Source organism: Cupressus sempervirens, chromosome 4, assembly GCF_028749045.1.
Source record: "Cupressus sempervirens isolate cs-2001-9-10 chromosome 4, ASM2874904v1, whole genome shotgun sequence".
Taxonomy (NCBI): domain Eukaryota; kingdom Viridiplantae; phylum Streptophyta; class Pinopsida; order Cupressales; family Cupressaceae; genus Cupressus; species Cupressus sempervirens.
Window position 1 is genome coordinate 338390167 of NC_143121.1, and position 25684 is coordinate 338415850.

The 25684-nt window shown below is 35.0% G+C and overlaps 1 protein-coding gene across 1 annotated transcript in view; it reads left to right on the forward strand.

The window, feature by feature from the left end:
- The window catches only part of LOC149561409 (Carbohydrate-binding-like fold), a 193237-nt gene that overhangs the window by 118436 nt on the left and 49117 nt on the right, over nt 1-25684 (forward strand). The window contains exons 17-19 of the mRNA XM_089825132.1: nt 22535-22741; nt 22880-22993; nt 23116-23369. Coding sequence (XP_089681258.1) covers nt 22535-22741; nt 22880-22993; nt 23116-23369 — 575 coding nt within the window. The remainder of the gene's footprint in view (nt 1-22534; nt 22742-22879; nt 22994-23115; nt 23370-25684) is intronic.

Here is a 25684-nt window from a genome sequence, read left to right on the forward strand (position 1 = left end):
AACATGTCTGTTCATTATAATGTAATTTATATAATAATAATAATTATTTAACTATATAATTTCTCACTATATAATTGATTATTGAATATATATATATATTATCTCACACACATATCTAATATATAACTGCACTTTAGTCTCATAGTTTATCCAATTGAAGCTACCAAACATCAACAGTAGTCCCAAAATTCCAAATCATCTGACTCGTTACAAGCTCTGCATTGCATTTCAAATTTTCCAAAGTGCAGCTTGGAGTCAAAACTTATGGTGTTTTTTAGTCTATTGATTATTTGGTAATTTAAAATTTAAAAATGGAAAAATCAAAATCATTACTTTGCAAAAATCAAAATCATAGCCTTTTATTTCTACTGGTCAACATTTCCTCTCTCCCTAACCTATGCATCCTCTCTCTCTAAAACCTTAACTTTAAGGTTATAAGTTGAAGTTGGGATTTAGAAGGGTACAAATTGAAATGGAGTGAACCTTTAGTTCCTACCATTGTTCATACCGTTGACTGGGCTTTAATGTCTTTCCTCCACTCCAGCAATTATAGTTTAGAACTGTTATTCTTTTGTCTAGTGTAATTCACAATTGTCTATGGGATGTTTTCCTCAATTTAAACGCTGATTTGCTATCCTTTTCTATTTTCAATCGTTTGTTCCAGGCAATTGTATTACTGATTTTCTATCACTTCTTATCGCTCCTCCTGATTGTTTAAATGTATTAATATGAGTTTCTTGTCCCCGAATTAACCGATTGCTTCTTAGATGACTAGTCTATATTGCCCATGATATGCTATGGTCTTTTTCAAATGGAATCTTTCTTTATCTGCAGGTATCTCGTTCATGTTTCTGGAATTCAGTGAGACTCCTATCATCTATATGTGATGAGTCAGTACTTAGTTGTTGACTACACATCTATTTTCTAACCTGTATTTTAATATGTTCTCTTTGAATCTTTAAATTTTTGTCCATTCCTGCTTGCACCGTGTTATATATTTTCTCATGAGACATTTTGTTATGTTTAATTTAATATATTTATCAATGTTTGATATATCTTTGCATTTGAATGATAATATACTAAGTCACAAGGTTCGAGTTCGAGTTCGAATTCGAGAACTATAAAGTTCGGATGAAGTTCGACAAGTCAAAAAAATCGAAAAAAATTCGACATTAAATTCGCCTTATGTAATTTCCAAAAAATATAAATATATATTATTAATATTCAAAATATTAATAAAGTAATATAATTATAAATAAATTATAAATACACAAATTATTAATATTTAAAATTTTAATAATAAATAAGGATAAAAAATGTTAATATGTAATTCCATGTTTCCTTTGATTATAAAATAACAATATTATGAATAAAATAAAAATATTACAAATAAAGTAATACAATATTTATTAATAATAAATAAACATAATATTAATGTTTTAATTAAAAATATACATATTCATTTTATTTTATTTACAAATGAACTTAAAACTTTAAATAAATCACACTAAATAAATCTCAACCTAAAAAAAACTCAATAAAATTTAATCTTTCAAACATTAGAATTAAAATTGTCGAGACTGTGGATGGGATGAAATTTCGAACATTGCCATAGAGCTACGATAGCCTGCAATAGTGCGACAGAGCCACAACCAGCAGATGAAGGTTGTGAAATGCTGCAGAACCACAACAAACATTGAGGAAACACCGTTGAAAAATCATGAACGAAGGGCAATGATGAACCGAAAACATTGGATCAGGAAAGCAATAGCCGCCACAACTGATTATTGCAAACAATCAGATCGAATATATTTTCCCTAGCTCTCCGTCTGTGAAAATATTCAATCGATTGATGCCATTTCGTGAACGCAAGGGCCATATTTATTATTATTTTATGCCGAGAACCCTAAAAACAACAATAAAATATATTAAATAGAAATGACCACAGCTTTATCGCCGTACGAATTTATGGCGAACTTTTACGAATTTTTTAGAAAAATCATAGGTTCGCCAAAATTCGAACCTGGAGCCGAAAATTTGGCGAACCTTGTGACTTAGATAATATATATGGAATATTTTATTTATATTGGTTGAATAAAATATAATATATTTAAATGATATGTATTATAATTTAGAGGTATTTGATTTATTTATCATATATATTTTCTATGTATTTATATTTCTAGTAATATTATTTATTAATTTATTAATAACATATTATATTATTACATTGATATATTATATTATTTTTAATGATAATCGTATTGAGTTATTATATTTATATTTAATTTCTTTTTCAAGTTATTATTAGCATTTATCATAAAATTCTGTTCTAGAAGTGTGAACATTATACAGTCTTTCACCTTTGTAAACTAGAATACTCACACAAATCTGATCATCATATTCTGTGGGGTTGGTGTATTTTGCAGAATGACTACCATTGTTTCATCACTTGCTATTGTGATTGCAAGAATCAAATGTGTTACATCCACTAGGACAATGTCATCGTCATCCTTATTCAGCACAATTGCTTCAAGGGCTGCAACATAGGCTATTGCCTTGTCAGGGTTTACCGACCTGCAGAGCTCGTTGCCATTGAGGATACCTCAAACCATTTCCTGAACCTTTGATATTTGCGAGGAACCACCCACTAATACAATATTGTCAATTTGGCTCTTATGCAACTACGCATCTGCTATACTTGTGTAACTCCCGTCTTTTTAAAAAAAAACTTTCTTGCATTTCCAACTTGGCTCTGATTCCTTGTTGATTTTCATGGATCACTGTGAATGTACTAAGCAGTGCCGGAGTGGTATGTGTTTTCGAAAGGCAGCGACCTCTTGTATTTATATTAAAAATATGAGCCAAGAAAAGACATGTCCTTTCATGGGACATCTCCGTTCATTATAATGTAATTTAATATAATAAGAATTATTATTTAACTAAATAATATCTCACATAATAATTGATTATTGAATATATATATATATATCTGCACTTCTGTCTCATAGTTTATCCAACTGAAGCTACCAAACATCAATAGTAGTAGTCCCATAATTCCAAATCATCTGACTTGTTACAAGCATTGCATTGCATTTCAAATTTTCCAAATCAGAGCTTGCAGTAAAAACTTATGGTAATCTATAGTTTATTGATTATTTGGAAATTTAAATATGCAAAAATCAAAATCATAACTTTGCAAAAATTTAATGGTTAGGAGTTAAATGGTCAGCCTTTTATTTCTGAGAGTCAACATTTCCTCTCTCTCTAACCTAAGCATCCTCTCTCTCTAAAAAAAGTTAAGGTTATAAGTTGGAGTTGGGATTTCAAAGGGTACAAATTGAAAAGTCAAAGGTAGATTTTTCTCTTGGTCAATTTGCCTTCTCTCTCCATAACGAACGCTCTCTCTCTCTCTCTAAAACCTTAACTTTCTGAAAAGTTAGAGTTGGGACTTTGGTTTTGCCCTAATTTTTGTCGTAACCTTAACGTTTCAATATTTCAAACAACCCAAGCCCAAACTCCTGTTCTCCATACAACAAGTCATTTAAAGTGAGTCTTGTCATAGAATCGACCACAATCTTGACCAAACACAAAATGCATAAAGTGATGGTCACTGATGGCAAATCATCACAAGCATGCTGGATAAAATCGCTTACGTAATGGTGAATAGGAAATATGGTAAGAAGGAATTGAACCTGACTCTCCGTCTATGTGCTTGTCTTTTGCCCACACATGGTGAAAAGTGCCTTGAATGTCTCACAAACCTCTCTCAACAATACATGCAAGCTCTTTTTCTTGCAGCAATCCCATGAATAATTACGCCAAGATGCCAAATTTGAGGAAGTGGTAATTTGATCGAATGGATGGATGGCATGCAATTTGTAACAAGCCAAGCTCTATAATCTGCCAGCGGTCTCATTCTTCATTTACCGTGGAATGCATAATCTCAAGAAGGAAATGGTTACTGGCAAACACATGAACTATTTGGTAGAGTGCCATATGAGATGATGCCTTATAAATAGGAGTGATTGAAAGAGGCCAAGTAGTGCGGATTGTTTCAAGTCTTGGTTCGATGGATTAGTTTCAAAAATGAGATGCTCAAAAGCATCCACAAATTCGGATTTGAGATGAGACATGGATGATAGAACTAAGATGGTCAAAATCGTGGTCCAATTGCTAAGAGAAATCTCCAAATACAAAGTCATCGACTTGCTGGAGAGGCAGGTTTCAGAATAAGCATAAAATTGGCAGAATAATCATTTGATAAAAGGCTTACAGGCACGTGCATTAGGTGTTTGATCGAATGAAATCTCCAATACTCTAAGTTCCCTTATAGAGCATGGTAATTGTTTGACCGAATGAATGGTGGAGATAGTGCTGTTAAAGGTCTCTACGAAGGCAATAGTAACACACACTAATTGTGAAGGTGCTCTGGCAGACTTGCGTTCATGATGTGGTTAAACAAAAAAGGTGGGGAGTATGAAGCCAAGCACCATCTTGCCACAACCTCTGATGCCTTGATTCCAAACAACATAAGGACAACTACTTGACCAAGTGCCTCAAAGAAATTTCATCTCACATGGAATAAAATGATTGCAGAATCGAGGATTTGTGGCTATCATATTTGAGTATCAAACCCTAAGAAATGGTTTGACGAAATGCCAATATTATATAAATAAGTTAAAGAAATGGTTTTGACAGAATGCCGGTATTATATAAAAACGTTAGCAGCATGTTGTACACTAGACCAATGAACCAACTGAACATATGTTACAAGGAAATGTTGTGTTAGATATTCATAAGAAATATGGAAGCATTGTAATAAAAGACGAGAATATATCAAAAGGTGATGCAAAGATATTAATTTTGAAGTGCTATGGTAGTACATTATGAGTTGCATGCACATGTAGAATGCATTCCCTCGTATAAGTACCGGTATGACCTGAGAAATTATCTAAATGATGCATCATAATTCACAATTTGGAGGCTACTTATCTATCACTATCTTGGTGTCTCGGGGATTAATTATGATGCTGGATGAAGCAATGTGAAAGAAATGAGCTTGCACATGATATTGTACGTTGAAAAAAGAGCGATGTTGATATAGGAAAAATCCATCAAATTATAAGAAATCTAAAATTTGGCAGATTTCACAGTCGGAAATAAATTTGGCAGACATGTATGCGCAATGTGGGAGCCAAGGCAATGAACATGAACTGTTTGATGATATGTCCATAAAGATATGCATGCAAAAATGTGAAATCATAAAGAACATGACTGAATTGTGACATTTATTAATACCATAATTCCAAAACGGCATGGCACTCTTGTGGTAGTGGTAGCACATGAGAAGCCCCAGAATTTTGGTTACGACAAAGATTTCAATCACAAAGCTTTGTTGGTTCTTTGAACTATAAGTGATTAAAGGAAATGGGGTAATATGTTGAATCATATCAAAACTCAAGGATCCCACTTTATGATGACAAAGGGTCAAGTCTTTTAGTTAGTGCCAAATTAAATAGAATATTTGAATTCCTTATAAGGTTTGGCAAGCCAATTCCATAGGGCACAATGCTAAATGATCTATATTCAGAAGAACATGGTTTTTATGTGGCAAAGGCCAGTTTCTCTTTGAGATGAGTAAAAGATGGACATAACGTTCGTTAAGCTACAAATTGATGCACAGTCTAAAGTTGACAAATGTGAGGGTAGAGATAGTCTATGGCAATAAATTTCACACAAAGTTGACTTATGGAAGAACTTGACAAGTATTTCAAGCGAAGGCAATCAACAATTTCTATTTCTTTAAAGCTTTTGATTGACAACTTTACAAGAGAGACAAAGAGGGAATAAAGTTGTTCACAATGGAAAGTATTTGAGAAACATGGTTGACTGACAACAAAATATTTATGCTGATACAGATAAGGGTGTATAACCTCAAAGAAAGGTTGTTGCTGGGAGATTAATTCTTTATGTTAATGATGGAGGTCAAGCTATTGATAAACAAGGTTATTTATGCATAGAGAAAGGATGTCAAGCTCATCTTGGTGGCATGACTACCTCATGGCACTTTAAACTGTTTAAGTGGTGAAGTGACAACAAACAACGAGGAAGCATATGAAGATAGAAGGCTACCTCAACAAGACCAATCACGTATTTATATTTAACATTGCATATTTTGAGTTCTCATTTTGTAAAAGTGACACAAGTCACTTGTGATTCATAAGTTAAGATTTTCACTTTGACTTTGTAAAAAGTTAGAGTTGGTTGTAATATGCATTCCAAATTTTCAAACTCTTAACTTTTTAGGTAGTTACAAGCCGAGAAAGGTAGCTTCTAGGTAGTTATCTTCTAGAGCCTATAATGACAAGGCTAATGTAATGTAAAGGGGGGTAACTCTTATGAAGGGGAAATGTTGGAGAAATTGGTATAGGGACTTTGGGTTTGCATTTTATACTGGTTGTTCTTGAACTCATTTAGTGGTATCTCTTGAATGTGTTCTATGTAAAGTTTCTGCAAATTCTGCTATAAGTCAGACTGAGATAATACCTTTTATTGCTTGCTGAAGATGATCTTCTATAATTCAGACTTGACTGAAGTGTTACCAATAGTATTAAATGCTATTCTGAAAATTGTTTTATCTCTACAATAGTTCGTATAGGGTAGAATTGCTAAAGAAGCAGACCGTGTGTTATTTGTGTGTCCATCCACAAATATACCCTATATAAATATGCAACCAAAGGGCATGCTCCTAGAAGGGACATGTCCCTTCCTAGGTTGGCCTCTAATTGATTCCTTGAAATTGGCGGCTATTGGAGAGGACTTTAGTTTGTGAACAAACTAAGTAAAATGATAAAGATAAACCTATAAGAATAATGCCTCTAGGAGACGCCAATCACCACTAGGATAATTACTGTTATCTATAGGCCTCCATTTCATTCAAGAACAGGTCCATACAATCTGTAATCAGACCAGTATGATCTATCAGAGTTACAAAATTAACACTCCCTCTTAACTTGATAATAATACTGAGAGATAACATATCTAGTATCATCAATTAAGATGATTAAGTAGAGATTGGTACTCTGTCTATCTGAATTTTCTAAGCATGTGGTATCATTGAACACATAATATAATGTCATACTACTATACTTGTGATATGACTTATCACTCATACTATGATAATGATATTCCATTAAATGCAATATACAATATAAAATATGGAAAATTCTTCCTTTTATCCAAGTTGTGACTCATAGGTACTGACAGGCCTATATCACAATATGATCCTGAGTTAAGATCTACCAGTTCATAGGATAAAATCCGGAGAATGATGAAATTCTTCCTTTATCCAAGTTGTGACTTATAGGCATAGAAATGTCTATATCACAATGTGATCTTGAACTCATCCAAATCTGACAACAATTCTCTACTGTTCAACACATTATCTTAGAGATCGTCACCTCTTAAATAATGAATACAAATAGTGGAGCCCATAATAGTCAATAGCCTGACAATGAAAATTATTTTATTAATAATTTAAAGAATACAATTGTATTATAGTTCAACTATACCAAGTCTTTTCCTGAAGTGATCTATCTTTACTCGTGAGAGAGGTTTGGTAAGAATATCTGCTGTTTGATCTGCAATGCAAATGTATTCTAATTTTACAGTATTCCTGTCTACCGTATCTCTTACATAATGGTAAGGAATTTCAATATGCTTGGACTTGTCATGAAAAACTGGATTCACATAAAGCTTGATGGAACTCTATATCACAATGAATAATAGTAGGATTCATCGGTTGACCAAATAATCTGACAAGTAACTTTCTAAGCCAAACTACTTCCCGAGACGACATTGCTGCTGCAATGTATTCAGCTTTTGTGGAACTCTATGCTACTGATGACTGCTTTCTGCATATTCATGATACAATTGCTGAGCTTAAACAACATCCTAAAGTGCTTTTTTATTATCAACACTTCCACCCCAATTCGAGTCTATGAGTCAATGTAAGTCCAAGTCAACTTTCTCATATTTTGAGGGCAAGGTTAAGAGTGCCTTGTAAGTATCTCATAATGTGTTTAACTGCAACTAGGTGTATCTCGTTTGGCTCACACATAAACTGACTTAGGGCATTATCAGCATAGCAAATATCAGGTCTTGTATTTACCAAGTACATAAGGGACCCAATCATCTGTCTATAAAGAGTAGAATCTATGGAGGGTGATTTTGCTGTTGCTTCCTTAAGTTTGTAGAGATTAGTCTCCATAGGAGAAGACATAGGTCTGCAGTTCCACATTTCAAATCTCTTCAAAATGTCTAGTGTATAGTTTCCTTGATTAAGTGTGATGTTGTCAGAGTTCTTTCATACTTCCAATCCTAGGAAGTAATGATGGAGTCCTAAATCTTTCATTTCAAATTCTTTGATTAGATCTTTCTTGCATTGATCTATAAGATGATCATCCCCTATTATTAGTAAATCATCAACATATATATAGTATCAAAATTATTATCATCTTTATCCTTTTTAAAATAGAGATTTGGATCAGCTTCATTCTTTGAGAAACCTAAACTGGCGAGATGCTTATCAATTCTTTCATACCATGCCCCCTGGAGCTTGTTTAAGTCCACAGGGAGCTTTCTTGAGCCTACAAACAATTTTTTTCGGGTTACGAGTTTCAAATCTTTTAGGTTGCTCCAAATATACCACTTCTGTAATCTTTCCATTTAGAAATTCTGTTTTTACATCCATTTGATGCACTTTCCATCCTTTCGATGCTGTAATAGCTTGGATTGCTCTTACAGAGGTGTATCTAAAAACTGAAGCAAAGGTTTCCTCATAATTAATTCCCTCTTTCTGAGAGAACCCCTTGGCTACGAATCTGGCTTTATAGTTTTCAATGCTACCGTTAGCAGCATGCTTGATTTTGAATATCCACTTCGAGGAAACAACAAATTTTCCTTCAGGTCTAGGAATAATTTCCTAAACATCATTCTTAATAATGGATTGGTATTCTTTTGTCATTGCATTCTTCCAAGCTGTATGTTTAATAGCATCTGAAACATTGTTTGGTTTTGATTTAGATAAATCACTCATATTTGATACATAACTAGAAAATCTTTTGGGTATTTTGCTTTCTCTAAAGGTTCCAAATGGTGCAAAGTCTTAATAGCCCAAGGTGGTCTTTTCTTAGATTGTTGAGTTTCCTCAATATTAAGATTTTGAATTTCGTCTTTAATTTCTTCAATGCTCTTCCTTTGAAACTTAGATTCAGTATTTTCTTCAAAACTAGGTAAGGTAGAGGGATCTTCAGAACTTTAGAGCTCTTTTGGTTGTTAAAACTTCTTCAAATATTACATTCCTACTAAGTTCACTATTTTTTTGACCAGGTATGAAAATCCTATATGCTTTAGATGTTTCACGATACCCAAGAAAAATACCTTTCCATTTAGAGGGTTCTAACTTAGTTCTCTTTTCTTTTAGAACATGTATGTATACTAGGCACCCAAATATCTTCAGATGGCTTATATTAAGTTTAACCTTGGTAAAGACTTCTTCAGGAGTTTTATCTCTAAGGTGGGAGTGAGGACTCCTATTTTGAATATAGACAGTAGTACAAGAGGCTTCGGAATCGGATTGGAATCGGCAAAGGTCGAATCGGCCATGAATCGGCTATGAATTGGCAAATTTAAAACAACCCTTTAAATTTAGAGATTCAACAATTTAAAACTTATTTCACGCACCCTTTATTGAATATAACTTAAACACACTATAACATCATCAAATAGAGGTTAACATACATAAACATGGAACATACATGATAAATCCATGACATACGCAACTACATAAAATGTAAATTGTAGGCTGTAGCTGAAGTCAATAAAAATCATATGATCATAATGATTCAAATCATAAAATCTATGTAAGATGAAGATCCATAAGACGTCAAATCATAAATGTATGTAATACTCTAAGATGAAGATCCATGACACGCTTGTCTATCAATATCTGTAGACAAAATGAAAAAAGAAGGCTCCAACGCAAGCCTCATCATCATCCTCAAACTTGGTCGCAGCCTCAACCTCTGAGTATCCAGTCTACCTATTAGAAAGGCATCTAAGGTAGGTCCTAGAGAACTAGCGAGCCATATCGCTTGCATGTAAGATGAGCTCACGAACAACATCACTACGACCCGTGTTTGTTCATGCGCGTGTGCGTCTACCAGCGCTTGAACGTGCTCTAGGTGCCTCCTTTGCCATGGCCACAGCCTCAACCTCCCTATCCACTTGGTCAACCCACTCATGGTCTTCCTTAGTGAAGACTGGATCCACAGCCTTAGTGAACCACTCTGATTTGGGATCAATCTCCTCCAAAATGATCGCAGAGGAGTCAATGCCCAAAATCTGTCTAGTTTGAAGATGAAGGTTGTAATGAATAAAGACAAGATCATTCAACCTCTGTACAGTCAACCTATTTCTCCTTTTCAAGTGGATGTGGTCGTACATGGACCAACTGCGCTCACATCCAAAAGCGCTGCTTGGCTGACTCAGAATACAAATGACAATTTTTTGAAGTTTTGGGGTTGTGGGCCCAAACATTTGCCACCATTTATCTGAAATAAGGGAAAACAAAAACAATTAGTCTCATTTACAACTTTGAAATTACATAATCAACAGTTAAAATGCACAACTTATAAGTCATGAATATATTATTTAATTTTTACTTGGCTGTATTGTTGTTTGAGCATCTGTGGCCATATTGCCAGAGTAAAGTCCCCTTTTTATTATTGAACTTGTCGAGCTCAATGTTTGCATTTGTGCTATCCTCATTACTACTCAACCTTTGGATCACTATATATAAGTTGGTTAGAACCTCCTCATTTGCCTTGAAGTCAGGACGGAAACGAAATGTTGGATTCATAAAGTAAGCTGTTGCATGGATGGGTCGGTGGAGCTGGTTCTGCCATCTTCTATCAATGATATCCCAAATAGGGGCATACTTCTCCTGCACTCTTGCATACTGGGTTCTAATGGTCTCCTTGGCCCTATCCATGCCCTCGTATATGTAGCCCATAAAGGGATTCTCCCCATTAGCAGTTCATAGGAGAGATACAAGGGGCTCAGTGACCTGCATATAATGTAAAAAAAATATTTGAGTCAAAACTTAAATATAAACTAAATCATTAAACAAATAAATATAAAATACTAAATAGTAAAATACTAAATGTTAAATTGCAACAAATTTACCTTTAGGATTTCTTTGGCAGGTTTCCAAAAACCATCATCATTAAAGATGCAATTCACCACATCTACCCCTGCAGTGGTCGTAGCATAGGAAGATGAAATCCACTCCTGCCCAACAAACATGCTCCTCAAATCATCCCTAGATGTCAACAAGGACTGCAATGTGATGAAATTCGAGGCAAACCTCGTGATGCCTGGACGAGCTAACTCCTTGCCTCTTCTATACTTGCTCATTGTGCTAAGGACGAAAGAATGATTATAAATAAACTTGCATATATATATTTTTCCCTTTCGACACATGATTTGACCCACTCAAGCTTGCTAATTTCCTTCGACATTAGGTCAATGCAGTGTGCTGCACAAGGACACCAAAATATGGTGGGGTGCCTCTCCATCAAAAGTTTACCTACAACAATTTTAAGTTGATTAGAAATTCAAATTTCAAACATGTTAGAACTTAGGAAACTTAGAATTAGGAAAAATTCAAAATTCAAATAAATTTCCTTTTAAAACTTGAAAAGTTAGAAGTTTTTTTTGCACCAACATAACTTGTTGCATTATCTGTCACCACCTGCACCACATGTTGTTCTCCCACCTCTACTATGACTTCATCAATAACCTCACGTAAGTATATGGCATCTTTTATATGAGCAGAAGCATCAATGGATTTGAGGAACATGGTATATCCTACAAAATAATGAATTACAATGGATCATCAACAAATTAGTAATCAACAAATCAAAATTTGAAATATTCAATCACGATTCACAATTATGTATGTAGGAAAGTAGAATGATCAATCACCTCTAGAAGGAACATGAAAATTGAGGAGTGTTTTATTCCTCCTATCTGTCCAACCATCAGTCATGATGGTGCAACCCTTTTCGATCCACTCCTTCTGGTGCTCCTCAAGCTCAACTTTCATATCCTCTACCATTTCATCCAAGAGGTATCCACTCAACTCAGCCTCACTTGAGGCTTTAAACTCCGGACTAAAAATAGCAACTGCATCTATAATGTTTATCCAATAAGGAGCCCTATCAGAAATAGATTATGATTAGAAATTTAGATGTCAAACTTTTATGTAAGCTTGTAAAGTGAATCTATGATTAATCAATGAATCATAAAACAAGTAGATATAATTAAAGTTTTACTTTAAGTTTAACCTTAAAGAAAGCAAAGAAAATAGAATCAATTACCTAGCTGCAACAAATGGAATGTTGCAAAAGTACCAAAATTTGCAAATCTCTTTTTTGGCAGCATCATGAATCTCCTTGTTCAAACCCATGCCCTCAAGTGTGGTTTGTGAGCCAGGAGTAGTGCGAGGCATAAAGTAACTATCCAATCTATTTTTTCGCACTCTTGGCCGCAATAGGTTGGAGTTGGACCCAATTTTAGTATAAGATCGACTAGCACTATCACTCGCATAAGCACTAGATCTAGGAGGAAAAGAGGCATGGAAGAACCCTCTCCAACATAACCTACAAATGCGGAAGCTGATGCAGATACAGATGCGGCTACAGGAGCATGGGAGCCAAATGCCCTTAACCCTCCAAGTTGCATTTTCTTATTCAATTTGTCTTGTTTTGAGTGCAAATTGTAATATCATGTCCAGGTATAGCAGCAATGTGGTATTTGAATCTATAAATACCACCATAATTTATTTCTTTACAAAACATACATTTCGTTTGAAAGTTGTTTCTTCTAGAAAACTCTTTGGTATATTTTCAACATTCATCTTTTTTACCCATTGTGGAAAATGAAAGCAAAGGGCTGCTGCAATAAGATAATTCAAGTAAAACATCAAAGTTTGAAACTAATAAACAAAAGTTACAAAACAACAAACCCTAGTTTGCAATCTAGTAAAATTAAAAAACAGTCAAGATTCGCAAATGAAAATTAATAAAATTTAACAAAAAATGCATAATACACTAACATGCAAAATAAATAAATCAACACTTACCTCTTGCAAATGAGTTGAGGAGTGTTGCTATTTGTTAGGATTAAACCACGGACAGAAAATAACAATTACATGCAAATCAATAACAGAAAAATAATAGATCACACAGAAAAGAACACAAGGCGCCAAGATTTAACATGGTTCACCCAATCCCTGGGCTACGTCCACCAAATAGCAAGTCCAATCTTATTACAATCTAGTGATTACAACCTGATTACAATCCGTAATCCCTTACAACTCAATATTGCCGCAAGAACCAATTTCGCATCACAACATAATAAAAATACCTAACCCTAAGCCCTTTTATACAAGTATTTTATACTGTTTTAGGGTTACAACATGTCGGCCACAACATCTGCCACACGTTGGCCACGGCCCGAACCCCAAAATTTTTATGAAGTATGTATAGTACTTTCCTGATCAGTCACCACAAACTAACAATCTCCCACTTGGGGACTGGATCAGACTCCACACTAAACAACAATCTCCCACTTGGAGATTGATCTTGTAGCAATACCGCTACCACATGGGGCTCCCACTAGATCAAACCACCTTGGACTCTGTTGTTTTGTTATTCATTTTCAGTCTAGAAGATCAACCGAAGCTGAAGAGGAGTTCAACTTCTCCGTTGTTACTACCTTAGTCAACATATCTACTGGGTTGTCATTTGTATGTATCTTCTCTAGTTTTAACTGTCCATCCTCCAAAACTGACCGAATGAAATGGTACCACAACTGTATGTGTTTGGTCTTTGAATACAGAGCTGAATTCTTTGCAAGATGAATGGCACTTTGACTATTTGTGAACAAATAATTATCCTTCTGAGGATGTCCCAATTCTTCCAAAACGAACTGAAGCCATATCATCTCCTTGGCTGCCTCTGTAGCAGCAACATACTCTGCCTCTGTAGTGGATAGAGCATTAATCTTCTGTAACCTAGAAACCCAGCTCACAGCTGCCCGACCAACAGTAAAGACGTAACTTGTAGTACTCCGCCTGGTATCAATATCCCCTGCCAAATCTGAGTCAACATAGCCTTGTAAATCAGTAGTAGAGCCCCCAGAGTGTAAACACTTATTGGATGTATCTCTCAAATATCCGAGAATCCATTTGACTGCATTCCAATGCTCAATTCTTGGATGACTCATATATCTGCTAACAACTCCCACTGCATGTGCAATATCTGGCCTAGTACATATCATAGCATACATCAAGCTTCCTACAGTTGAAGCATAGGGTACCTTGGACATCTTATCCTCCTTTTCCTGTGTTTTAGGACACATCTCCTTAGTCAACTTCAAATGACTAGGTAAAAGTGTGTTGACAACTTTAGCATTCTCCATAGAGAAACGTTGCAACACCTTCTCAACATAATCAGCCTGAGATAGTGTCAATGTTTTGTTTTTCCTATCTCTGCAAATCTTCCTACCAAGGATTTGTTTTCCTGCCCCCAAATCCTTCATAGCAAATGCATGTACTAATTGGCTTTTTAGCCCCTTAATGTGATCCATGTTAGACCCAACTACAAGCATATCATCAACATATAAACATAAAATAATGTAGCTATCATCATCCAACCTCTTAAAATAGACACAATGATCTGAATGACACCAACTGTAACCATGCTCATGCATAAAATTGTGAAATTTCAGATGCCATTGCCGAGGTGCTTGCTTCAAGCCATATAAACTTTTCTTCAATTTGCACACTAAGTTCTCCTTGCCTTTGACCACAAATCCTTGTGGTTGAATCATATATATCTCTTCGTCCAAATCACCATGAAGGAAGGTTGTTTTAACATCCAACTACTCTAAATGCAAATCTTTAGTAGCCACTAGACTTAAAACAGTACGAATAAAAGTCATTTTAACAACATGAGAAAATATCTCATCAAAATCAATTCATTTTTTCTGTGCAAATCCTTTTACAACTAACCTGGCTTTAAATCTTTTCTTACCTCCCTCTTCTTTCAACCTGTAAACCCACTTATTCTGTAAAGCTCTTTTTACCTGCAGGCAACTTACATAAATCCCATGTCTTATTCTTTAGCAAAGAGTCCATTTCTTCTTTCATTGCAGACTCCCACTGAATCTTAGTATCCACCTGCACAGCTTCATGATAACTTTCAGGTTCACCAGCATCAGTAAGTAAAATAGAATACAAAGAGGGAGAAAATCTTTGTGGAGGTCTAATTTGCCTTGTTGACCGTCTAACATTCACTGGTGTGTGTGGTATTTGTTGTTGCGGTTGTTGCACATCATGAGGAATGGCTGGAACATCAACTTTTGGAGTATCATCTAGCATTACATAATCATCTTCTTTCTTCTCATGTTGCTGCAACAGATCTTTGTACAACACTTTCTCATTGAATATGACATCCTTGCTTCTTACAATTTTCTGATTTTCAAAATCCCAAAGCCTATAACCAAATTTATTAATGTCATATCCAACAAATACACATTTCTTTGACTTAGCTTCTAGCTTGGTTCTATTTTCAGAATCTATGTGAGCAAATGCTTCACAACCGAAGGTCTTGAGAAAATAATAATTCACCTTCCTACCAGTCCATGCTTCCTCTGGAATACCACAGCCCAAAGAAGTAGAGGGACCTCTATTAATCAAATATACAACAGTATTGATAGCCTCCGCTCACATGTGTAAGGGCAACTCAGCATGCAACCTCATGTTCTTTGCACGTTCCATTATAGTCCTGTTCATGCATTTAACCACTCCATTTTCTTGTGGAGTCCTTGAAACAGTTTTTTGTCTACGAATACCATTAGTGGAGCAATAATCTTCAAATTCATGATTGCAATTCTCACCATCATTATCAGATCTAAGACATTTTAATTTCTTACTAGTCTCATTTTCAACCAAGCATTTCCATTTCTTAAAAGTTTGAAATACATCAGATTTCTATCTAAGGAAATAAACGCATACCTTTCTTGTTGCATCATCAATAAATGTAACATAATAATGAGAGCCTCCAAGTGAAGATACCTGAGCCGGTCCCCATACATCGGTATGCACAAGTTCTAATTTCTCCTTTTTGTTTTTTTTCCCAGTCTTTACAAAACTCACTCTCTTTTGTTTTCCATACACACAACTTTCATAGAAATCCATATTAAAACATTTCAGACCTGGTAAAACTTTCTTTGAATGAAGTACTTTCATACCTTTCTCACTCATGTGCCCAAGTCTATTGTGCCACAACGCTGTATCAGAATCTACAACAGCTATTTGTTCTCCCTGCTCAACTGCAGCAATTGTTTCTGAACATTCATTTTTCTTTGAAATAATTAAAGTAGAAGGAACAATATGACCTGTACAAAGATATAAGGTGCCTACTTTCACACCTTTTGCTACTACAAGGGAACCTTTTGAAACCTTCCAATTTTTATCATTAAAAGTAACTACACAACCCTCATCACTGAGTTGCCTCGCTGAAATTAAATTCCTACTCAGCCTTGGAACATGTCTTACCTCATGTAGTAGCCAATGATTCTCATTCTGCAACTTAATCTTAATGTTTCCGTTTCCAACAATCTGACAGGGTTCATTATCCCCCAAGTAAACAAGCCCAAAATCCCCTTGGACATAATCAATGAAATAACTTCTATAAGGTGTAGCATGAAATGAAGAATCAGAATCTAAAACCCATGAATCATCAACACTTTCTAAAGACAGAAGCAAAGCATCCTTTTCGGATTTGTTACTTACCACATTTGCCTCCTTGTCTCCATCTGATTTATCTCCTTCATTTTTCTTTTGATTCCAACAATCTTTCTTTTTATGACTTGGTTTCCTACAGTACCAGCAGTCATTCGGTCCTCTCGATTGAGACCTCTTCCCCTTGGATTTTCCTCTTGATTTCCCACGATTTCCAGAGTTGCTTCCTCTCTTAGTCATTCTGCCCCTGCTTTGTGCATTCAAAACACTTCCTGATGTAGATCCACTTGAGGATTTCCTACGAGTTTCCTCACCCGAAACAATACCGATCACATCTTCACATTTTAGGGTACTAGATCCAGGAAAAGAATTACTCACAGCCATTACCAAGCCATTCCCGCTTTCAGGCAAAGAATACAAAATCAAGAGAGCCTTAATTTTTTCATCAAAATTGATACCCACAGAAGATAACTGACTAGTAATAGTATTAAACTCATTTAAATGATCTGCAACAGACCCACCTTCTGCCATTTTCATATTAAATAAATGCTTCATGAGAAATACCTTGTTTGAAGTGAAGGGCTTTTCATACAGTGTTGCTAGGGTTTTCATCAACTCTTCTGTTGTCTTCGCTTTTGTAATATTAAATGCCACCGATGGTGCCAGGCATAATCAAATGCTTCAAAGTGCCTTTCTGTCCAAAAGATCCCATTCATCATTTGACATAGATCCTTGATTCTTGGCTTTGCCTTCTAACGACTTCCATAAGTCCTTCTGATAAAGATAGTTTTCCATTTGCATCTTCCATAACTGGAAGTTCTGCCCATTAAACCTGTCAACCCTCAATTTACCCTCGTCTGCCATCGCTCACACTCAACCATGAGACTTCCACTTAACCGTGAGACTTTCTTGTAGAGGATAACTGAAAGACAACCTCGCTCTGATACCAGTTGTTAGGATTAAACCATGGACAAAAAATAACAATTACATGCAAATATAACCAATAACAGAAAAATAATAGATCACACAGAAAAGAACACAAGGCACCAAGATTTAATGTGGTTCACCCAATCCCTGAGCTACGTCCACCAAACAAGTCTAATCTTATTACAATCCAGTGATTACAACCTGATTACAATCCGTAATCCCTTGCAACTCAATGCTGTCGCAAGAACCAATTTCGCATGACAACATAATAAAAATACCTAACCCTAAGCCCTTTTATACAAGTATTTTATGCCGTTTTAGGGTTACAACATGTCAGCCATATGTCGGCCACAACGTCAGCCACACATCGGCCACGACTCAAATTTTTTTTTCGGGGCACCCCAAAGAATTTATGAAGTATGTACAATACTTTCCTGATCAGTCACCACAAACTAACATTATTGACTCCTTAATGTTCCCAATGCAATTTATAGCCTCCCTAGATGGACTTCTGATCTCTTTGGTGCTCTTTCTTCTTGCTGGTTGGAAACTTGTGGTCTTTCTTTTCTCTTCTCTTTCACTTTTCCTCTCATCTACTCATGCTTAACAATTAGAAGGCCCTTTAGGGTTGAAACAAAGAGGAAAGGCTAAAAAGAAAACAAAAAAAAGAAGTGTTTTATTAAAAAATTGGGTCCATTTTATGCCCAACTGCACGATCGATTCATAGTTGATTCAGGTGATTTTTTCCATGAATCGCATGAATCGGCGATTCAGGCAATATCTGTGAAAAAATCGTCTGAAACAATTCATGGCTCATGAAAAATTGCCTAGGTTGAATCGAATCGCCAAACCGGCGATTTCATGGCAATTCTCGGAACTCTTCTTTGTAAAGTTTTATGGATCTTCTTATAGATATAACAATTACAATAAGTTAGGAAGCAACTGAAGATCTTACTTGTATTACAGAGGTGCAGAGTATGGCTTGAATAGGTCTGACCTTTGATTGAATTTGTTCAGATCTATTTCTCTGAGAATAATTGATAATATAACCTGTATGCTAATTGTCCTAATGTTGCTCCTGCAAGTTAGTTTTTATTGAAATATATAATATCAACTTGTTTGCAGATCCGTGGGAATGAAATGCCGTGTATTGATTACTTCCACAATGATATGCTCCCCTTTTAATATAGGGATGGAGAGCCATAACCACCGTAGAGTCATGGCTCTTCGTGGCCTTTGGCCATGTAGAGACATGCCTCTTCGGTGGTATGGTCTACAAACTAACAAACCCGATACTAATGATTTGCCAATTCATTATTATTAATATGCCGATACAAGTGGAAATGTTATATGACAATAATGTTAATATAGTCATACTGTCGATAGGCATCAGTTAAGAGTATACATATTAATCCAAGCACACACAAATATATATATATATATATATAGTGAGTAATAGTAATAGTTTATCAAAGCATAAATACAAATGTTTATATCAGATAAACACTAGTTACTTCTACTGATGCTAATTCATTAACATTCTTTACCATCCATGAATGCAACATTATGTCCATCATCTTCAAGTGCTGTAATAGAGATTAGATTCCTTTTTATTCCTGGTACATAGAGTACTCCTTTGAGATGTGTAGAAGTGCCTGACTTTAGTTTCAAGGTGCAATTCCCAATTCCTTTGACTGAATGAGTGGAATTATCATTGATGGTAACTTAGCCATGAACTTGTTTTGATATAGAGTCTAGTGCTTCTTTGTATCGTGTAATGTGTCGAGATGTGATCCACTATCAATTATCCATGCTTTGCTCGATACTTGATTTGATAGTGCAGAATACAATACACTATTCTCAGGATCATAATTATCTTCTTTCCTAGTAATGTTTGTACGGTTTACTTGTTGTTTTGTATTCTTAGGGCAATTAGATCTATAGTGTCCAAATTTTTCATTTGAAACATTTTATTTTGGATAGATCATTCTTAGGTTTGTGATTCTTTTGATTTCCCTTCTTCTTGAGGTGCTTCTTACCTTTATAGGAATTTGTGTTGAGAACATGAAGTTCTTCATCTTTAGTTTTCAACTTTTCCCCTTTCTTAAGGTTTCTAGACTCTTCTTGAAGGCAATCTCTTTTAAGTCTATTGAAGTTAGAAAGATTGTCTCTAGCACTTACTCCTTGTGAGAATGTTTCCCATGAATCTGGTAACCCATCTATAGCCATAAGTGTTAGTTCCTTGTCTTCAATTATAGTCCCTATTCTTGTAAGTTCATCTCTTAGACTAGCCACCCTTAGGAATTTAGAATTCATAGATTCCAACTTCTTTATCTGTATATGATTTAGTTGCTTTTTAGTGCAAGGGTTCTAGTTGCATTGTTAACCTCATATACATTTAATAATGCATTCATCATATTAAATGATATTTGATGTTTCATTAGCATAGGTACTATTTCATTTTTCACTCCATTTAATATGATTTGCATGGCTTTTCTATTTGCTTTACTCTAGATAGTTTTATTTTATTGGGTTCAACATCAGGTTGCTTGGATGCTTTATCAACGAACTGTTTCACATCATTGTCTTCAAGAATTATCATAATTATGAATTTCCAAGCAACGTAGTGTTCTTTCCCATCAAACCTGTCCCCGGGTTTGATTGTGCTTGCCATCGAAGATATAAGGATGTTGCTAGATATTTAAAGTTTGATTGTCAGTTTATAAAGCCTAGGTTCAACTACCAGAGCTCTGATACCATGTAAAGTTTCTGCAAATTCTGCTATAAATCAGACTGAGATAATAGCTTGTATTGCTTGTGGAAGATAATCTTCTATAAAATTCAGACTTGAAGTGTTACCAATAGTATTAAATGCTGTTCTGAAAATTGTTTTATCTCCGGAATAACTTGTATAGGGAAGAATTGCTAAAGGAGCAGACCGTATGTTATTTGTGTGTCCTTTATCCACAAATATACCCTATATAAATATGCAACCAAAGGGCATGTCCCTAGAAGGGAGATGTTCCTCCCTAGGTTGGCCTCTAAATGATTCCTTGAAATCGGCAACTATTTGAGAGGACTTTAGTTAGTGAAGAAACTAACTAAAATGATAAAGATTAACCTTTAACAATAATGCCTCCAGGAGATGCTGATCACCACTAGGTTAATAACAATTATATATAGGCCTTCATTTCATGCAAGAACAGGTCCATATGATCTCTTATCAGACCAGTATGATCTATCAGAATTACAGAATTAATATTCTACACTTTTTGAGTCACTTCTTGTATATTGTGTCAGTGATCTTGTGCGTAAGAAAGCAATCCAATGGTCTTCCTATTTGGAAAAATGTATTGATTTCATGGTATCTTGTTATGAATATATCAAAATAGCATATCTTTTTGAATGTCAAGGTATGCTATTCATGTTTTATCATCATTACATTTATCTACTTGAAATCCTCTTGCGATCACTTATCCACTGAGGATTCCCATTGGTATATGTATTTTTATCAGTGGGGTTTCTGTTATTCGTTTTATTTAGTTTTATGCTTTCTCCTTTCGTACTTTCAGGTGAAAAGTACACAAAAATCACAAATACACCCATCATACGAGGGAGCTGCCTATCTCAAATGCAGAGGAAGATTGTTTTCTGATAGTGATCAGCTGTTATTCTACTTACTAAAGAGCAAACAGAACTTTGAAAATTGACTTTTATAATGATGATTGCAATGGAATTGTCATAAGTATATAATTATTTAGACTCTTCAACAATTTGAATGTATAAAAAAATTGTAAGCATCACAATGAGTTGAAGAATTAAAAAGGAATATGGTTGTGTTCCACAAAATAGCACTTATGAAAAAGTTATAATGTTTATATGCCAATAAGATGTTTTCATGCTATAACAAACATTTACACAGTGGTTTTTCTTGAGTGAGATACTGGAGCTTTTAATTGTTTAGAATTTGATTTCATTATCTTGGGTTACCTTCTCAAGATTTTCTTTACTTGCATCTGCTAAAGGGGTTTGTAGCTCAAATTTTTAATTTGATCCACCTTCCAAGATTCAATCAATTAGATTTACTGGATACAGAGGTAATGGCCAAATGTTCTGCTTGTTAGTATACCCAATCTATGATATCTAGGGATAATGATTCTTGATGAGAGAACATCATAATCAAATGTATTTCACATGTTAGTTTTGCTTATTTGGCTTACTCGCTTTCTTGACTAGTTTATTTTTATTTGTTGGAGCATGTTTTGATCTTGATTAGATATTTTAACTTGCAGCACATATGAGTTCTTTGTGTGGTTTATTGAATCCCCTCAAACTTGTAGGATTGGAGAGGAAAAAACATTATATTACTTCTTAGCGTGACACACAAATTCATTCATAGACAATATAAATACAATGAGGAGGCTTAACCACTTTCCAACCATTATGTAACCACCCCTTTGTCAATTTGGGATGTGGGTAAGTTGATGGCTTAAGAAATATGCAAGAGGGATAATAGTGCAAAGAAAATATAAGCACCTTACCATCACTTTTGAACTTGTTTTGTTTTTACTGGAGATAATATCTTTCGTCTCTCTTTCTTCTTGGAAGTTGATTAATATTTTAATTTCCCACCAAGGCTGTGATTCTCATTTCTTTTGATTGTGTTAAATTTTTTCCTTTTGTACATTTCTCCTCTTATTTTGAATTGATGTTAAATATTTATGTTTGCAGATAAAACACGGCCCTTTGTTTGAGGCTGCAAACTCAGATGATGATTGGTGTTGGGATGAAAAATTCATTGATGTGGAAGCTGGTATTGCTGATCTGGCAGGTATAACATTTGTCCAGAAAGGATACTGGTTGCCTATCAAGTCTACTCATGTAGTTAATGCTTCTATTATACAGCCAAATAGAGCGGTCATGAATCTGCCAATTGAGGTATTATATTTTTCACTATGGAGGATTTATTCTACTTCACCCTCTGACATTGAAATTTAGAATGCTTTCTGTGCCAAATGGATTTAGTGTTCTTCCATACATTGCTTCATTCTGATGTGGCATACTATGGATGCACAGAAAGGATGGCAACGGATATGCTTAGAAACCCCTGGTTTGCACACACTTCAGTTCTTGAACTCATGCATTTTCTTTGGAACAAATTCATTGGAATTTAACACATTAGACCTGAAGGTGAGAAACCTGAATCATTAATCTAATATGTTGTATTTGTGCCTTGCACCATAATTAATCAATGAAGAATCCCTTTATGTTTACATTCAAATTATGGTGCACCTTTTGTCTTTCCTTGGCAGCCTCTATATCTGACTGGCAAAAAATATCTTCTAAGTGGGCAAATTCATATAAAATCTGACATACTACCCAACTCAAAAAAGATGTCCGAGAGCATTATCGTGGATGTATTGAAAAAGGATGGCACATTTGTTGATGTAATAAATGATGTGAAACATGTTTCAAGTCCAACTGGGTCAGCTGAGGTTGCTGTTTATGATTTTACACACTGGGCAAATCTTGGAGATGAACTGGTCTTTATTCCCAAAGATATCAGGTAAATTAATTTTTCAGTAGAATGGTTTTATGTCATTCTGTTGACTTCATTTATTCGTTCCAATTTCTTGAATAATAAAAAATGTTTAACTTCGTTTTTGTACTTTTCCAGAAAGTATGTTTATTCTATATATCATTGATATGGCATGCATCAGTGGGGTTCCTTTCTATGTTTGGTTCGTGCTCAACCCAAAATATTTAAGTCTTTGACCTCTAGACATAAAATTATCAATATATTGACAATAAATTTGGTGATTGTGCAAGTGCTTTCGTCAGGTATACAGAAATTTTCATGTCCAGCATTGTAGTATAGAGCTAGGCAAAGGGATACCCAATCATTACTCCTGTAATTGTTTAGTTCCAAGTGAGTCCTTGATTTATGGATTGGGTGGATGATATATTATGAGTAGGATAGTGGAGATCCCGAACCAACAATCTCATTAAAAAGCTCAGCCAAAGGAAGTTGTCTTGGAATCTATCTAAACTGGCAGGTTTTCTGGTGCTTAGATTCAAAAATCCCTCTTGATATCACATGAAGTGAATTGATAAGGAGGGTGATGGGGGACACAAATGCTAGGTTGACTAGGGGTGCTGTATAAAAACGTGACACATGTGTGGGATGATGGCAAAGAGCATGGAACAGTTCCTGCAGAGAGTTCTTTCTGAAGGAGGTGCCTAGAAGGTATTGGGATGATGGCAAAGAGCATGGAACAGTTCAAGTCAATATGTGGCAAGAGACCCATTTTTCTTCAATGGCGAGTCATTGATTATCTCTCTAGGTGGAGAATATAGAGGAGGGATTGTGAGCTGAGACCAATGGAAGTATTTGGTGCTTAAATTTGCACTCTTCATCATGGAAATGATTCATGGGTAACAAGATGGAAAGGTGTGAGGGAGGAGGGATGAGATGGAGAATGTTATTGGGAAAGTGTTGAGTGCCACCTCTCAAAGACTAAAAGACATATTTGATCTTGGTTGCAACAAAAGGGAGAGAATAGTACTCAATCATACAATAGTAGAGGCGGGTAAAGTGGTTGATGATCTCTCCAATGTTGAAGTGGATCATTTGGTGATGAGTAATGAGGAAGAATCTTGAGTAGGAGGGGAGGGAAAGTGAAGAAAATGGGAATGTTTTTTAAGGAGGAGATTGAAACATGGTCAGCAGTTGAGCAAGGACAGTTTAAAAAGTCATGAATGTGAGAAAAGGAAACCTAGCCATTTATGACGTAATCCATCACATTCATGTCCCATTGTTAGAGAATTAAGTAAACATCTAAAAGTTATGGAAACTAAATAACTATCATGAATTCAGAGACTGTAGTTTGAGTAAATGTTTCTATATGTACTTTAAAGTCTCACACCATTTTTTAAATTCCCATGTATAGACCAAACTCCCCAACTTCTAATTCCAACAAATCCCTATTGTGGACATTAAAGTCACCCATGAGAATGACATCGTCGACAAAAGGGCAATGGAAAATCTTTTAATATAGATAAAAGTATGGGTCATCAAGTTTTGCAAAAAGGGAAGAAGCTCGAGGGAAGTAGCAAGCTATTTTTAGTGTCCTAATCTAATGGGTCCTTGCAAACATTGTATCAAATATATCTAAAATGATATCTAGAAGTGACTATTGAAACCATTTCAAAAGGGTTCTCTTGATTGGGACAAACGACGCCCCTTCAACCATAAATATTAATAATTGGAGGGATGGTCTACTATAGGCTCTTATGGGTCTAGTGATAAAGACAAGATCTTGTGAGGGGACATCTTGAGAGGAACTGAGGGAGCAGAAAATAGAACCATTACAGCACTATCAATTGATGAATAGTTTGCCATTGCATAATAAGTGTCATGAAAGAAGTTTTCTCTATTACGATAATAGGTAGTTTCTATTATCTCTGTTTAGTATCTAATGACTATCTATTGTAATCTTTTGTAAATATTAGATTGTTTCTAATATTTAGTTTTCTATTTCTAGAATAGAATGTTTCTATTCTTTACAATTGTTTCTTAAGGAAACATCGTTTTGTCTCTTGGATAAATTGATTTCTTGATCACTGTTAATAACAAGCGAGTATTTTACAAATTACTTCGTAATATGGGTATCGAAGCCATGACTTAATCTTTTTCAACAAATTTATAATTTCTTTCAAAATTATTTGTTCAAATTTTTCAAAATTATTTATGAGATTTTCTCTATAACCCGTAGGGCTTCTGTTATTGAGAAAATTGTCTAGGATTTCATGTGTTTGTGTTTCAAGCTCGTGATCTAATCTTGCTTCTTCAATTGTGTTTGGGTTTTTTGGAGGAAAATC